Here is a 17,583-nt window from a genome sequence, read left to right on the forward strand (position 1 = left end):
TATATATGCATATAAACATATATGTTCTCCTTTTAATTCAATACTAATCCAGTCATTCGTATTTCCCAATTTCTTCTCAGTCTCTCATACAAGTCCAAGCAGTGAAGCCCAAGGGAGATACTTACCTCCATAGCCTGCGGGAAACTTCATGAAGTGAGAATAATTTCCATACATGTTTACTCTTCAGTTCATGTTCCTCTCCTGAGCGGCTTCTAAATAGTACAGCCTCTCCCGGCTCCCAGGCACAGCCTGGCTTTCTTCAACTTGGGTTAACAAGAGTGGTCATCGCTTCCTAGCAGCCCGGGGAGCACAGGCTGGGCCAGCCCTCTGGGATTAGTCAGGAATCTGCCTCTAGATCGGAGAGTCCACATAGTGCGTTTGAGACGGCTGTGGCGGCAGCAGCTGGTGCCTGTCAGTAATCACGCATAATGCTGCCGCCGCCGCCGCCGCCACCGCTACTCTTGCCACCGCCGTCGCTGCTGCTTGAGATCCTGTTGCTAGTTTGATTAACTCAGGGTTGGGCTGCTGCGTGCGACTTTTCCAGCTCCCGGCGCGTCCCCAGAGGTCCCTGCCGGGTGGCACGATCTATTATCTAGGAAGCCAATCGATGTATGACCGCCCGGTGTAGGTCAGGAGAGAGGGGGGAGACGGCAGGGATGGAAGACTCTTTAGGTGCCTGTTCCTTGACTTGCATCCACAAAAATCAATGGGGTTTTATTAAAATGTATTTTCTCATTCGAGCTTCTATCTGTCCAATGTGCTTGGTATTTGATCTGTGAAAGGAGGAGGGGGTAGGGTTCAATTGAGAACAGGGCCCTTTCAGAAGCCCAAGGTTAGAAAAGCGTGATACTCAATCTCCAGCAACGGAAAACTAAAATAGAGCAGCCCTTAAGTTGAGGTGGGCCTCTCCTGCTTAGGTGGCCTGAATCATTTATCTGTGCTCTAACAACGGGAGGTTGACAAGTGCAGCTGGAGCCAGAGCTCACTCAGGTGGAAAACTTACAGGTAGGGAGGAGGGGTTGGCTTGATGTGAAGGTCTTTCTCTGCATTATTTTATATACCATTGTTATCCTGCCACCTGTTCAAAACACCACGGGGTCCTCACTGACCCAGAGCCTGTCTTGTGTGGAACTGACCCGAGATCAAAGAATCTAAGCATCTCGTTGACGTTTGGGTCTGTCATAGAGCTTTCATGACAAGTCACCGCTCAGCCTATACTTGAACACCTCCAATACTGGGGAGCTCACCACTTTCTCATTCCATCTCTAGACAGTTTTCACCACAAGAAAGTTTCTTATAGAGATAAAACCTGCTCTTTTTCCCTACAGCTTCTGCCCACAGGTGCTAGACTGCTCCCAGGGGCCACACAAGAGAAGCCTGAAAGATGGAAAAAAGTCTTTCGCAGTGGGATCCTCTGCAAATCCTGAGATTGATCTGCTGTGCCCATAATCCCCCCTTTCCTCAGCATCTCTGGCTCTTTCAGTAATTCTATGTATCAGCAAGTGTTCATGTCTATTACCAACCTATCCCTTTTCTAATAATGTACTTCAATTTACATAGATACCCTCACAGTGAGGAAAGGGGTTGGCCAGACTTGGATGCAATCCTCCGGATAAGGTCCAGACCTTTTCCTCATGGTATATGTGTTGGCAGGGTGATGGGATGCTGTCAGCATACTCACTGGAGGTCTGTTTCATGGGCTGAGCTCTGATGGGCTGGAGAAAAGATAAGAGATTTTCTCCTGATGCAGCACAAGACATAGAGAGCCAGAGAGGTAAGTCAACTCAGAGTCCCACAGAAAAAAAATCAAGATTCAAATGCTAGGAGAAGCCAAAACAAAAATGTAGAATAAAAGGCCAGAGGCAGGAACAAAGTCACGATGACAAAGGAGGAGGTCAAAATGGGGAATCAGAGCAAAAGCATGTCAGAAAGGAGGAAGAAAGATCCAGGCCATCACTGTAAAGAGCTTTGGAGAGCCCAGAGCTGCCTTGACTGTTGCTGGGATGAGAGTCCAGTGGACATAAGTAATGTAGAATACAGGAGGACCATTTGCTCACTTGCATTAGCTGGGCAGCTCTGCATGTTAATTCATGTAGAACCAACTTCATAAAAATCTCCCCCACCCCTATCTCCCCCAAGTTGTGTTCTCTTATATACATTCTTCATCCCATCCTCTGGCAATTGGTTTTGGGACCTACATGAAATGCTTCCTATATTTCTCTGAAGTTAAAACTTTTTGGCTTCCTTCATCATCCCAAATCTTTTGGGATCCTGCTTCTGTTGTACAAAGTATTTCTTATTCATACCCCTATTGCATGACTTCTGAAAATCTGATGGACTGCTTTTTCATATTTTATTCAACTCATTGATAAAAATGTTGACATGGACATAGCAAAGACAACATCTTATATCACTAAAAAGTCCATTCATTAGTGCCTTAGACACTTTGCTCTGCTACTCACTAGCTATACGGCCTTGAAAGGCTATATGTATAGTAAAAGCACCAACTCACAAGCCAAACTTGCTGGGTAAAAAAATCCCTGTTCCAGTGCTTACAGTCTCATAATACTGGCAAATGACTAAATCTCCCTGAGCTTCAGTTACCTTATAGGGCTACCATGAGGATTAAATGAGTCAATACATGTTAAGCACTTGAAATATGCCAGATAAATACTAAATGCTCGATACATGTAATCTAATTTGATGCAAATGATGGGGAAGAGGAGGAGGTCAAGGAGGAAGAGGATGTAACCCTAAGCCACTCACTTTGTGGCTCCTGTCCTTTTTCTCATTTGTAAAATGATGAAGCAGAGCTACCTGGGTTCCAATATCACCTTCAACTTTAAAACTGAATGCAGACTAATCCGTCACCCATTCCATAATTGTCCATTTTCTCCATAGTGGTATCTGAAGCAAGTGTCTTGTAATCTACAGTTTTCTATTGTATGCATGTCAGAAAAGGAAATGAGTTACTTAAACTGGTTTTTTGGTGAACCTGTGTTTGCAAGGGTTTTTCCAAGTACTCAAGTATTCAAAAACCATTCTTTAAAAATCACAGTCTACAGACTTGTCCAAGGTCATTGTCAAGATGATCTGTTGGTTAATCCACCAACAGATAGACTCTTTCTTCACCTTTTTCTAAGTTCAGTACGTTGTCTATTTCTTTTCCTCACAGAAGAAAAACCAAATCCTAACCTGGCATGGAAAAGGCTCACCGTTTGTGGGGTGTCTCAGCCTATCATGTGAGCTCTATGTAGAGGAAAGTGCTTTGGGGCAGTAATCACAAGGTCTGGGATACATACTCTCTGGGAAAAACATCCATGCTGCCAGGCTTACTAAGGTTTCTGGATTTAGTTTTGGTTTTGTGAATGATATGTGACGAGAGTTGGGCACGTGCTCGTTTTTACACTGCAAAGTTCTATACAATGGCTTTGTAAAACAAATGCAAAGAATTATTATTTTCCTGATTTTCTTTCTTCCCTTTCTCTGAGAGTTCCTTCATATCTGGCTGTTTTGCCCACTGTAGGGGTACGGTGTGTTCATTCCAACTTCTAGTTTGATATAGTTTGGATGTTTTTCCTATCCAAATCTCATGCTGAAATGTGATCCCTAATGTTGGAATGTAGCCTAGTGGGAGGTATTAGATCATGCGGTAGATCCCTCATGAATGTCTTAGTGCCATCCTTTTGGTGATGAGTTAGCTCTTGCTCAGTTAGCTCACAGGAGATCTGGTTATTTAAGAGTTTGGGACCTCCCCCTCCACTCTCTTGACCGCTCTCTCACCATGTGACACACGGGCTCTCCCTTTGCCTTCCACCATCACTTAAGCAAGTCACTCTGTGGCTCCTGTCCTTTTTCTCATTTGTAAAATGATGGAGCAGAGCTACATGGGTTCCAATATCACCTTCAGCTTTAAAACTGAATGCAGACTGATCCATCACCCATTCCATAATCGTCCATTTTCTCCATAGTGGTATCTGAAGCAAGTGTCTTATAATCTACAATTGAAAAGCCTCCTGGGCTTCACCAGGAGCTGAACAGACACTGACCCCATGCTTTTTTTTAACACCTTGCAGAACTGTGAGCCAATTAAACCTTTTCTCTCATAAATTACCCAGCCTCAGGTATTTCTTTATGACAACACTAAAAGGACTAACACATAGTTCATTGTTCATGCCCATTTACCTATTCTCATCTCTAAAATTCTTACCTATCATTCAAGTTCCAGCCCAGTTCCCACCATGACCACACTTATCCAAAACGATGTCTCCCTAACCTAGTCTGACAAAACTTATTGTCCAGTGTGTTCAGGTGACACTTAGTGTGTACGGCCTTGTGGCATCCCCAGTGAAATAGCAAGGAATGGTTATTTATCTTTTGTTTGAATATGTCTTATCTTCATAACATTAACTCTTCAAATATAGTGATAATGTATTATGTGTCTTTGTTTTCTCATCTAAGTGCTAAAACACACAGTAGGTGCTCAACAAATATTTTTAGATCAAAAATGCTTTACATAATTAAATATGTCAAAAACAATATACCAAAGAGTACCCCAGTATGCTTTTCTTATGATACCTTCCATGTGGCTTAATATCCCATAACAAACCATAAGCTCTGCTATAAGATCAAGAAATATGAATGTGTTTTTTTCTTTTTAACCCACTTTTTTTTTCTTGGCACCATTGTGTCTTCCTTAAAACCATTATTGATATAACAACATTATCCTAAGTGGTTGGTATTTCTAACCTAAGCTCTTCCCAAACAACTCCACTGACTTCGGTCACTACAGTGTCTCCAGCTGTTACTGAATTCTCATTAGGATGTCAAGTGAAAGACCAAATGCTCAATGTCTATAGTAGGAATTAGCTAATTCATTCACAGGAATTCTTGGCCTACTTCTTGTCAAGGCTAATTATCTAGTCCTCTTAAATAATATGTTCTACTTTTACTAAAGCCACTAGTGCCTTTGAGTAAGCGAAAAGAGCTTGGATTTTGACTAGTATGTGTGACTGTTTGACACAAATTCGGCCAATAATATCTTATATTCACCCTGGTAATCAAAGTATATAGCTTTACATCTGCTCTTGTTTTTTCTTTTGTCCCATGGTGATATAAAATAGTATTTTGCAGCAAATATAAATGAAAAACCAAACTCATCCATTTGACAATGACCAATAAACATTAGCTGTAGAATTTAGATGCAAATATCTCCATACTAATATTATGTATTAATATTTTTATATTTTTGTAATACCTTACCTACATAATAGTACATTAAGTTTCAGTATGCTATCCCCAATCCTGGACTTAAATAGGACAGGCTTTGTTACCCCAGTTTTATAAATGGGCAATTTGAGACTAAGACTATGAAATCAGATAATGAACGACAGTTACTCTAACAAATTGGATTTTGGAGCTAGTCTCACAACTAGGTAGTGAAAGAAATGGGTATAAAAGCCAGGTCCCCAACTCTGCCATCTAGTAAATGTGTCTTTCGTGAAATCACAATCCTTCTCTCATTAATGATGTATTTCCTATCTATGTTTGTGTTAATGGGGATGGGGTTTCTCCTATACATAGTTTTTTTTGTCTTTGCTGTTAATCACTTATTCACTTATCATTCAGCTAGCACTTACTGAGAGCTTATTATCTGACAACCAGTGGGGATATACTAAAGGGAAAGATAGATATAGTCCCTGACCTCATGGAACTTATGCATCCCAATAGAGGAGATGGATATTAAACAAATAGTCACAGACACATATATACCAGCATAAACCACGGTAAGAGCTATGAAGGAAAACAACTGGATGAGATGAAAGATTGCAGCAGGGGAATCTCATTTAAATTGGAAGGTCAGAGCAGACTTCTTTGAGAAAATGGTAGTTACACTCAGATCTAAAGGATGAGTATGATCCAATCTGGGGAAGAAAGCAGGAGGATGAGGAGAGGGTGGACCAGAAAGAGAGAACAATTGGTCTAACAGCCCTGAGAAGGGAGTGAAGTCAGTGCGTCCAAGAAGCTGGGGGGTAAGAATGTTCAGATCTCCCATGTTAGATGGTCTGGCCATCTAACATGAGCCATCCAACATGGTTGGGCCATCTAACACGGGAGATCTGAACCATCTAACATGGGAGGTTTAACCATGGTCTGGCCATTAACATGGGAGCTCTGAACATTCTTACCCTCTGCCCCCGCCCCCCCAGTGAGTTCCATTGTTTCATTGTCTCACCCATGATTCTTTGCTTGACATGCCCGTGTCAATTTTGGGCTCTGTGCTGCCAGAAAACCATCCTTTCTGGCTTTGCTTCACCTTCACTTGCTGGTCAGATCAGTGACTCGCCATTTTTCTGACACCCCCCAGCAACTCATCATTCTTGTGTCTCTCAATATGTTCCTTCTTGTATGATTATCATGACTGCACCTGAAAAACCCTCTTACTAGATGACTAGCAACTGAGTCTGAGTCATTTTTGTAGCTCCTAAAGCCTTTAACACCAGAACCTAACTCATAGTAGAAACCCAGTAAATGCATGATGAATGCAAGAATAAAAGTTTGTTGATTATGCTGAGATGTCCTCATGTCAACTCCAGGGCACTGGGCATGAGGAAGTCAGTGTTCCCATTCCTAGGTTTCAATAGTTTTTAACAGCCCAATTTTCATTTTCATGAGCTCCTTTTCCTGGAAGCAGACTCCTATGTGGACAGGTTCAGTGCTGGCACTAGTGCGGTACATCAGTCTTGATGACTAAGACTCACTGACGATGGAAATGAGGCACCTAAATCAGAAAGATTGATGATTAGCTTTAAATTAGGACAGTTTCATCTATGATCCAAAACAGGGCCGTTTCCAAAAGGCCTATCCAAAAGCACAAATTAAATCTAAAATGTGTCATACGCGGCTTAGGAACCAACTATAAGTTTGTATCATAGCTAGTTGCTGAAGTCACTGGTGAAACCAACTGACCGAATTTGCCTTAAGGAAATGATTCCCAAATTTGTCTGCAAGTTGAAATCATCCAGGAAGCTTAAAAAATTACTCATACCCGTGTTCACCTCCAGAGATTATTCAATTAATGTGGGATTGTGGTCTGGGTTTTGGAACTACCAAAAGAACCCCAGTGATTCCAATGTGCAGATGAGTTTGTGAACCATTGACTTGCAGCAAGAGAACATTCTCATAACAAGCTAAGAAAAACCCATCAGCAGAAAATGAGAAACTGTTTCCCTGGATAATTCCAAGGAACTAATAAGATCCACTTTTCCCATCTGCTAATACACACAATTGGGGCTTATGAACCCAAGAAGCTCTTGCTTAGTGGGAGATATGGTGGCTACGGCCATCTGCTGTGCAGACGTAGAATATACTGACTTGAGGTTTCCTGGCACTGTGTCCTTAGCATAGCACGCTCCCACAACACTGCCTCTGCTGTCAAAATCTTGCTCATTAAAGGCCAGTCCCTCTATCAAGTCTTCCCTTACAAGTAGTTAATACTTCCACTGTCCTCTCAAAATCTTTACATCTTCATTACAGCATGAATTTAATTTCCCTTGGTATCAAAACTAATTGTTAAACTGGAATCTTCTTTTGAGTTCAGGGACAATCTTTTATTCATCTTTATATTGTCAAAGAATGTAGCATTTTGCTTTGTACACAGTAAGTGCCTAATAAATGCTTATTGAATTACAACATTGTAATTGTTGTAATGCTGAGATTACAACGATGAACAGGGCAGATGCTATCTCTGCTCTTATGGAGCTATAAGCTATGAGTTAAGAGTAACATAATTACCCTTAACTCCAAACTAGGTAACTCCAGTCACAAAATTTTCAAGGTAGAAGGAACCACTGCATAGATGCCGCCATCTCTCGGTTCCCAGACAAATGACGATCACAAAACCTTTTCTGCCATAAACAACTCAACCACAGCTGCAATGCCCATGGGAGCTCTCAGAATACAGAACAACTGTGACCACACTGAGAGAACAGGGCTGAGACCAGGGGAAAACATCTGGTCCCCTCTAGAGAGGAGACGGCAGTGCAAATATGGGACACTTTAATCTAGACTGGGTCCAGATCCAAGGAATCCCAGCCAAAGAAGTAGATGTCAGCATTAGAGCTCAGTTAAGTCTGTTCAAGTCCCTGAGAGAGAGGAAGAAATTTTAAAATACAGCCCAGCCTCTGAGACCAAGTCATTGCCGTTTGGATTTTGTTGAACGGACATGTATTAAGAACCACTGTGTCCTGGCTACTGGCTACATGTATTCATGTATTCAGGTGTAGATTTGGAGGCTGCAACCCAATCACACACAGGCAAAGCAGTCTATTTTCAGATGCCACTTACTCTTGGGGAGAGGCTCTAAATATACCATCCAGTGACTGCAGGAGGCCGATCATCATTGCTGGCAGCTGAGCAGGGTGGGGCAGACAGCGACGTCAGGAGCCTCACCATTAACCCCAGCACAACTCAAAGGCCCCCACCACTTGTAGAGCTATATTTACACAAGGGCAAATGTCCATTATTTGACTTGGTTTTCATTTAAGAGCCCCTGAGAATGGGTTTTGTATGGCAGGAAAAGCACCATGTGACCCCCTCCAAAGATTCACTGAGCAAAGCATGTAGATATCACAAGGTAGGCCTTAGACAAAACCGACCTTGTACTGTTCTGAGGCATTTACATCATAAGAAGGTCTTGCAATTATATAAACCAAATAATGAAATTGTCTACATGTATAACACCTGATAATTTATAATATGCTTTTGTAGCCCATTCATAAATGGGTATAAAACATTGTTAAAGCAGAATTCAAGAAGGCTACAATCAGAAATGATATTGGATATTAGGACATGAGAATTTATCTTGCCATAATGATTTCCTCTGTAGCAGGGAAGGCCTTTTGAGTAAGTGTTCAATAGAGACATAGTTTTCTTTCTGCTGGAAGCCAAACACTGCATAATCCCTTCTGTAACCACCCCTACTTCCAGGCAGCTAATACCAAAAGGCCAGAAGGCATTTAGTTTTGGAAGGAATTGAGAGAAAGCCACACCAATCGCCAGCATTTGGATAACTCTGTCCAGTAGTGAGAATGAATAGACATAGCTGTAGGTAGAGAAATAGTTGATTGGGGAAAAGGTTGGTGGGGGGTGCAGGTAGAGAAGGACATAGTCAGAATGTTTAGCAATATCAGAGTTTGAGAAGGTTCTGTGTTTAGTGTATTATATTAGCCTTTGAAGAGGGACTAGACCCAGTTTGGCTGGTATCAACCATGTAGTATCATCCATGGGAGGTAGAGGAAGATGGGTTCTGAGACATTCCACCTGCGGCAGGGTGGCTCCAAGTCTCCAGGCACCATCTACATCAGACTCACCTGGAAGATGGCTAAACACACAGACTTCTGGGGCCTGCTCCCACTCTCTGAATCAGAATCTGGGGCTTGAGTATGCCTGGACGTAAGTCCATTCAACAAGCTCCGCAAGTGATTCCCACCCATGAGCATGATGTGAGAATCACAGCCTTAGAGAATGGTATCTGCAGAAAGCCAGGTGTGAACTTGGTATGCCACATGACAGCAGCAGAGATTATTTGTTGATGCCTTCCGGTTACTCTGAAGAGTCGATATTAATGCCATTTTAGTCCAATTTCCTAAGTCACAGTTATTAGTAGTGGAGTCAAGATTAGAAACAATTCTTTGGCAGAGAGGAAGGCTTTTCTGGCTGCCTGTGACCTCACCCACAAGCAGCTGTTAAGGATGCTACGCTATTTCTGAAATGGCCCAAACATCAGCAACTCTTGTGGTGGAATTTTAGACACATCAGCAGGCTGGGACACAGACATTTAGGGGCCAGAGCCCTTCTGACGCCTAATCAAAGTCTATGTGTGAGGCTGATGTTGCACCCACTCTCCCCTCCACAGGAGGCCACTTGGTCCTGCACAGACACCTGTGGTCCAGATCCTTGGCAGGCCTCAGCCAGCCAAGACTGAAAGGGTGTGAAATCAGAAACGGAGATGGCAATGGTGATGGAGGAGACTTCTCCTTGACAGCCTGGCAGACGAAGAGAGCTTCCAAAGACATCAGGCCACTAAAAGCAAAAGCAAAAGGGGAGGAAATTCAATAAGTAGTTCTTGAACAGCCATGGCTTCCTGACAGTTTGAGGGACGGGGATGTGCTCTCTCCATACTTCAGTGAGGGATCAGTCCCGCCTGGTAATTAAGAAAAGCAATAATGAACAGCGCCAAAAATGAATCATCCGTGTCCTGTGAAAGAGTGGACTCTTTTATAGAATAGAGGATTATTTTAAAACTTCGATTTATTGACCGGTTTGTCCGTGGTAAACCAGGAAGATGCAGTGAGGGAGGTGGAGGGGCTGCCACCCTTCCTTCCTACCTCTCCCACCCATCCCATCCTGTGCACTTCTGACAGATTAATCTTCCTAATGCACAGCTCTGATGGGACTCCTAGTACCTTTTTTTTTTTTTTTTTCCTTTTTAAGAAATGGGGTCTTGCTCTATCACTCCAGAGTGCAGTGGTGTGATGATAGCTCACCACAGCCTTGCACTCCCGGGCTCTTGCAATCCACATACAGTGGCATGTGCCTGTGGCGAACTACTCCACCTCAGCCTCTGGGGTAGCTGAGGTACAGGCACATGCCACTATGCTGGGCTCTTAAGCCAAAGACTTTTAATGGCTTCTCCTTTGCCCACAGAGATATCTACACTGGGTTTCATCTCACTTCTCCATGCCCTTTGGCCCTCACTTGACTGAGCACATTTCAGTGTCTAGAAAAGTGCACATGTACTCTTTCCCATACACACTTTGCATATTCCTTGTTCCTGGGTTTTGTTCAAACTGCTTTTCAATCCCAGAATAGCATCTTCCCCACTACCCACCCCATTAGATGAATCCCATCTCATCCTTCTCTGGGTATCTTAAATGCTCCTCTCCCTAATCCTTCCTAACTAGGTAGTCGCTGCCTCTTTCTATCTTGCTTTCCATCTCTCTCTCCTCTGTGTATCCCTGTGCATCTCTTTCTCTGTCTCTCTGTCTCTCCCTGCTCTTGAGCTCTCATCCCCACCCCCCAGCCTCCAGCACCATGTACCTCTATTTCCGATCTGCAACTAGCTACTAAGCTGTGAAACCTTTGAATTTTCTCAATGTGACGCATACTCATAGACTGATATCGCTTAACATGCTGCTACTAAAAACTCATTCCTCATGCCTTTTGCTTTTGCATTTTAGCTGATGTCCTCCACACCAAGGGCTTGGCATAATTATAATGAGACAGGGATCCCAGTTCCCTTCTTGGGGGCCAGGCATGTCTTCCCACCAATCTGGATCAAAGTCTCCTCTGTAGGAAACTTTCCCAGCTCTGCCCCACATCCTCCCATCCTAGCCAAAGTTGGCACCTATGTTTCCACACAGGTTTCTTACTGTGCATGCATTCTTCTTCTCCAGCACATAGCACAATTATAATTAAATAACTGTCTAACCAGTAGTTTAACACCTGCCTTCCTCCACAATAAGAAGCTCCATGGGGACAAGGCCATACCTCTTTTACTCATCATTTAATTCCCAGTGCCTGGAATGTATTAATAGTTGATAGGCAATAAATATTTGGTGAATAAATGAATAGCATTTATCACACTCTGCATTCAATTATAGCTTTGTGTGCACAGTGTATGTCTCATCCACTCTTCACTGTCTTTAAGAATATAGGTGATATAGGACACCCTTTATATTCTTCCAACACTTTCAACAGTGCCTTGTCCACATTAGGTGCTCAAACAAATAGTTGTTAAACCTATTCCTCTAATGGGTAAGTAATCCAAGGCATGTGTTGGTGAGTCAGTGGCATCGCATTTGATTCAAAAGAAAACACATTTATTCCAATAAATCAACAGATAATTTCTAAGCACTCTTTCTGTAAAAAGTATAGGGTTCTTTGTCTGTCTATCTGTCTGCCTATCTATCTGTTCTTCTGTTTGGTGGTCTAGGATTAAAGAAGTGGTTGTAGAGACAGTGCAGGGTTTGGTCTTGAGTCCCAGCTTTGCCCATGAGTGTCTATACGATCTTGAGTAGTTAGGGCCCTCTAAATGTCAGTTTCCGGTTTCTTTAGCCTTTAAAACGAACATAAAATTTTTAGTTAACAGGGAAATTGTGAGGATTGAAAGAAGGGGTGTATCTGAAAGCCTTTTGTAAAACATGAAGTGTAATAACATGCATAATTATTGTGAGTGCATGATGAAAAGGAAAAGGCGACGAAGTGAAATATGGCTGTGAGGAGTCTCAGTCCCTATCTAAGCAGTGAGGTGCGGGCCCGGAGTGCAGCATGAGGTCCAAGCTCTCTGAATCTGCCTGTCCTGACCCCCTGATAAATCTCTAAGCCTCCAAGACACAGGTTCATCATCTTGTCAAATGGGCTCCAAGGCTCCTGGCTTCCTGGGAGGAACCGCCTTACTAATAAAGAGATTGTCTTAATAATGTGAAGTACCGGGGTGCTATGGTAACGGGCATTACATGATCTGGAGAAGAGGAGCAGCTTTTGATAAGAATAGGGAGCCTGCAGATGGGAAAAGGGGGTGGAGATGCACACAGGAGGGGAGTGGAGGAAAACGCAAATGTGGATAGATAGAGTCAGCACCAGAGGGAATGGACAAACAATACTGTTGGTTCCTGTCTCTCAGAGCGGCCTCTCCTGTCTGGGCCCTACTATCTGAGGGATTTCTTGAACATTTCCAGATTTTTTGGTGCTACTGCAATTTTAGATCACCATGTACTTAAGCTGAGAGCTCCCATGGCTTTTTAAACACATAAGCACATGCGAAGTCTGGATAAAACTAGGTTGTGATTTAAAAAAAATTAGAAACCCAAGTTTTTTGTATTCACCAATGGATTATTTTAACGAGTTCTCTCATAACTGTTTGAAACAGCCTTGTGATCGAAGATGTTTTCCATAAGTCCTACAATGTGGAGAACCAGAAAATTTGTGCACTCTGAAGATGTCAATGCCAATGCCAATGTCCATGCCATGAAACTTCATAACCTTATTAAATACCACTGGTCCATCTGAGGACATGCTGCACAGCTTAGAAGGGTGTTAGTGCAATGAAAAGCACCTTGGATGGGGCAAAGGAAAAAAATATCATGCCAAATGAGTCCTTCTATGTTTCAGACACTGGACTGGGCACTTACGCATATTAGTTTCTGCCAGAGAGTCTGATAGGACCCAGCTTGCCACCAGCCAGCTGTGAGAGCTTTGGGTTTTTGTTTTTTTTTAAGAGAAGCACATCTGCTCACAGACACTTTTTTATGATTCTGTTATTAAAAGATCTTCCTCCTCATGTGGTCATTAAATGTCTTCTAGTTAACCTTTGCTTTGGTTTTTACCTCCTGCTATTTCCTCACTTATAACTGAGGTCCTGAGCCAATCACAGTAATGAAGACAGTTTAGTTCCTTCTTGGTTTTATATTTTGGCTTAAGCTCCTTTGGTAAATATTAGTTGCCTCAGAGGCAAGTTAGGTGTGACTATTTTGTGTTTATTTCATAGATGTTTCTACTGCTGCCAGGACTAAAGGAGGTAGGTATAAAAAAGAAGAGTGATTTAGATTAGGAAACTGAAAGAGCTTCCTGGCTTTCAGACTGTAGGGTCCATAGGAAGGTAGTATCCTGGGTGGTTATACATATCCTCTTTCTGTGAATTTTTAAAGGAAAACTAGACTCTTCTTTTCCTTCATTAGTGTAAGAACAAATGTGCCTGCAGATAAAAAAGAGAACTGCCCATCATTCCTTTCAATATTTTATCTAAGTTTCATGTAGCTTTGGATTTTTCAAAAATATTCTTTAGTCTGGAAAAAAATATAACAGAATTTGAATAATGTTGAACTTTAGGCCACACAATCTTGAAGTGATTTTTATTTTCTTTTGCAGTATTCAATATTTTAACAAATTCTCTATGACCATGTATTACATTTACAATGAGAAAAATAATCAAAATATTTTTAAATCTTAAACAAAAATATTCTTTAATCTTTTGACTTGTTTCATTTTGCCATTGGTATTTCACAAGTCACAGCCCATTTCCTCCATACATTCTATTTCATATAGCGAGCAGTTGACAAATAATCAAACAAACAAACAAAAATAGCCTGGAATCCTCACGTCCCTGAAAAGGCCATGAGATTGAAGCCAAATATTATCAAAAAGTCCAAAGACAACAAATGTTAGCAAGGGTGTGGAGAAAGGGAACTTCTGTGTACCACTAGTGGGAATGTAGATTGGCACAGCCATTATAAAAAACATTATGGAACTTTCTAAAGAAATTAAAAATAGAACTACCATGTGGCCTAACAATTCCTCTTCCAGAAATATGCCCAAAGGAAGTGAAATCATTGCCTCATAAAGATGTCTGCACCATCATGTTCACTGAAGCCAAGCCATATTCACAATAACATATTCACAATAGCCAAGATATGGAAACAACCTAAGCGTCCTTTGATAGAAAAAATGGATAAAAAACTGTGGTACATATATACAATGGAATACTATTCAGCCCTAAAAAATAATGAGCTCTTGTCTTTTGCCACAACATGAATGCCCCTGGAGGCCATTATGCTAAGTGAAATAAGCCAGACAGAGAAAGAAAAATAATGCATGACCTCACTCATATGTGGAATCTAAAAAAAAAAAAAAAAAAAAAATTCAAATATACAGAGATAACAAAACAGTGGTTACCAGAAGTGAGGTGCAAGTAGGGGAGATGGGGGAGATGTTACAGATATGTAGGATGACACACCTAGAGATATAGTGTGCAACATGAGGACTGTAGGTAATAAAATTGAACTGCATATAGGACTCATGCTAAATAAGTAGATTTTAGTTGATCTGGCCACAAAAAAAAATGGATTACTATGTGAGATGATGAATATAGTAATTTGCTTTACTATAGAAACATTTTACAATCTCTATGTATCCTATAACATCATGTTCTGTGCCTTAAACATACACAACAAAATGTATTAAAAATAAAAAAGGCTGGAGCACAAAACCAACATTTTATGAGCATCCCTGGATACAGCCCCTCAGAGGCCCACTCACCTGAATTACATGAGACATCTCATCCCATCAATGAATCAAACCCTTCAGTGGCCCCTCCTCCTCATCATCTCTTCTATACTCCCTCCCACCCCAATCATTTAATTATCTGCTCTTCATGTCCCTCAAAAGTCACTGAAAAGATATACCATCAAGATTTTTGGATTATTATGGCCTGTCTTGGTCTTCCTCTATCCTGCTAATTTTCTAGCCTTTATAAAGTATATGCCCAGTGAAATTAGAAGACCTGGGTTCAAATCCTGACTCAGTTATTTACAACACATAGGAGATCGTATTAGTCCATTTTCATGCTGCTGATAAAGATACCCGAGACTGGGCAATTTACAAAATAAAGAGATTTAATGAACTTACAGTTCCATGTGGCTAGGGAGGCCCCACAATCATGGCAGAAGGCAAGGAGGAGCAAGTCACATCTTACATGGATGGCAGCAGGCAGAGAGGGCTCGTGCAGGGAAACTCCCATTTTTAAAGCCATCAGATCTCATGAGACTTATTCACTATCACAAGAATAGCACCGGAAAGACCCACCCCTGGGGTCCAATTACCTCCCACCAGGTTCCTCCCATGACATATGGGAATTGTGGGAGTTACAATTCAGGATGAGACAGGGACATAGCCAAACCATATCAGAAATATACTTATCCTCTCTGAGCTTTCATACTGTCATCTATGAAATGTGGATGATAACTGTAAAAATCAGATTTAAGGCATACAAAACTACATGACACAGTGATCAATACATAGTAGGTGCTCAATAAATATAAGGAAGGTCTATAGCTATTCTTATTTTGAGAGGACAGTTCAACCCTAAAACCAGTCCCTGGAGTTAACCAAGACATCCACTGGATCCTTTTGATTTTTCCCAAGCAGAACCTTCAGCAGCTTAATCCCCAAGGGATCAGGCTGATAGGGATAACTTATACAAGCCATGGCTGTCAACAGTCTGCAGTCATCTGGACCTGTCATCAGTCTTAACAACAGCAGGGGGTGCTAAGCATTGAGCCAGCTCTACATGCTGTGGAGCAGTAGAATGGTTCTCTTTGTTAAGGATTCATATTTTCCAATAGGTTCAATAAATATGGTTTAATGAACTACCATTTGCCAGGTACTGTGCTGGCCCAGAGGATGAAAGAAGTTGAAGAATGGTTCCTGCTCTCTGCAGTGCACAGTCTAATGAATAATTTTGATATGGAAATCTGTGTTATGTGACACTGTTCTTTAGTAGCTGCCCTCTCTTCCCTTTCCCAGCTACCCTTGAAGGAGTTGTTTAGGCAACCCTCATGCCCACCTTCTACTTCCTTCTCAACCCACACAGCCTGGCCTCTATGTCTTTCACTCTAATAGGACCACTCTTTCCAAGGTCATAAAAAAATCCCTTTGTTTCAAACTTGAATAAATCTTATCTCTGTTTATTTACTAGCGTGACATCACTCAACACAACTAACCATTCCCTTCCCTTCCTGAAGTAGGCTCACTTGGCCTTCCTGGCACAAGTCTCTTTAGATCCAAGTGTCAAGGGGCCCACTAGACATTGACACTTGGATATCTCATAATCATCTCACACCTAACATTACCCAACTAAACTCACGATGTTTCCTGCAGATCTGGTTTTCCCAGGGTCTGCTAGCCCCAGATGGTATCTCGACCCAACCAGGTTACTCAGGCCAGAAATCTAAGAGTCATTCATGAAGCCACTTCCCCTTGGCTCCTTATTTCTCATCCACCATTTGATCCTGTCACTTTTCTGTATCTCTGATGTATTCACCTTATTCTATCATCATCTTTTGCCTAGACTTCTGTAGAAACTTCCTAACTTCTTTCCCTGCTTCTACTGCTAAGACTTCCATTCCATTAGCCACAAAATAACCAGAACAGTATTTATAAATCATAAATTTGATCATATTACTCCCATGCTTAAAGCCCTTTAATGATTTATCATTGCACTGAGAAATAAATTCTCTTCCTGTAACTTAATCTTCAAGGTTCCCATGACCCAGCCCCTGGCTATTTTTTTTTTTTAACTCTAACCTCATATACTCTTGCCCTGATCACTGCATCTTAGCCACACAAGCCTCCTTTCAGTGCCTAGGACACACCATCCTCTCTCCTGCTCTAGAGCCTTTGAACGTGCTATGCTTTCTGATTAGAAGGCTGTTACACCCACTCTTCAGGCAACTCCAAGCCACCTTAAACCTCCATGTAAATGTCACCTCCTTAGAAAAGTTATCCCAAAGCTGCTATACTCCCTCACAAAGCCCTGTTATTTCTCTTCATAATTTTTATCAGAGTTTTGTATTTGTTGATTCTGTTATGTATATGATGTGTGTATTCCGAAGATTATAAATAGCATGAGGGCAGAACCTTTGTGACCTTCGTTGTCTTCTATTTAGTAAAGAAGCCTGGTAAGAAAACAGGACTATACACTCACGAAGCAAATTTGTGCTGGCTTCAGAAATTAATCAATTTACT

At 41.7% G+C, this 17,583-nt stretch overlaps 1 protein-coding gene across 1 annotated transcript in view; it reads right to left on the bottom strand.

Moving 5' to 3' along the window:
• RXRG (retinoid X receptor gamma) overlaps positions 1-513 on the bottom strand; it is a 44,388-nt gene extending 43,875 nt beyond the window's left edge. Inside the window, exon 1 of the mRNA XM_005539844.4 lies at positions 126-513. Within this exon, the coding sequence (XP_005539901.1) occupies positions 126-174 (49 nt within the window). The 5' untranslated portion in view covers positions 175-513. The remainder of the gene's footprint in view (positions 1-125) is intronic.
• Between the last annotated feature and the right edge of the window lie 17,070 nt (positions 514-17,583).

This window comes from Macaca fascicularis, chromosome 1, assembly GCF_037993035.2.
Source record: "Macaca fascicularis isolate 582-1 chromosome 1, T2T-MFA8v1.1".
Taxonomy (NCBI): domain Eukaryota; kingdom Metazoa; phylum Chordata; class Mammalia; order Primates; family Cercopithecidae; genus Macaca; species Macaca fascicularis.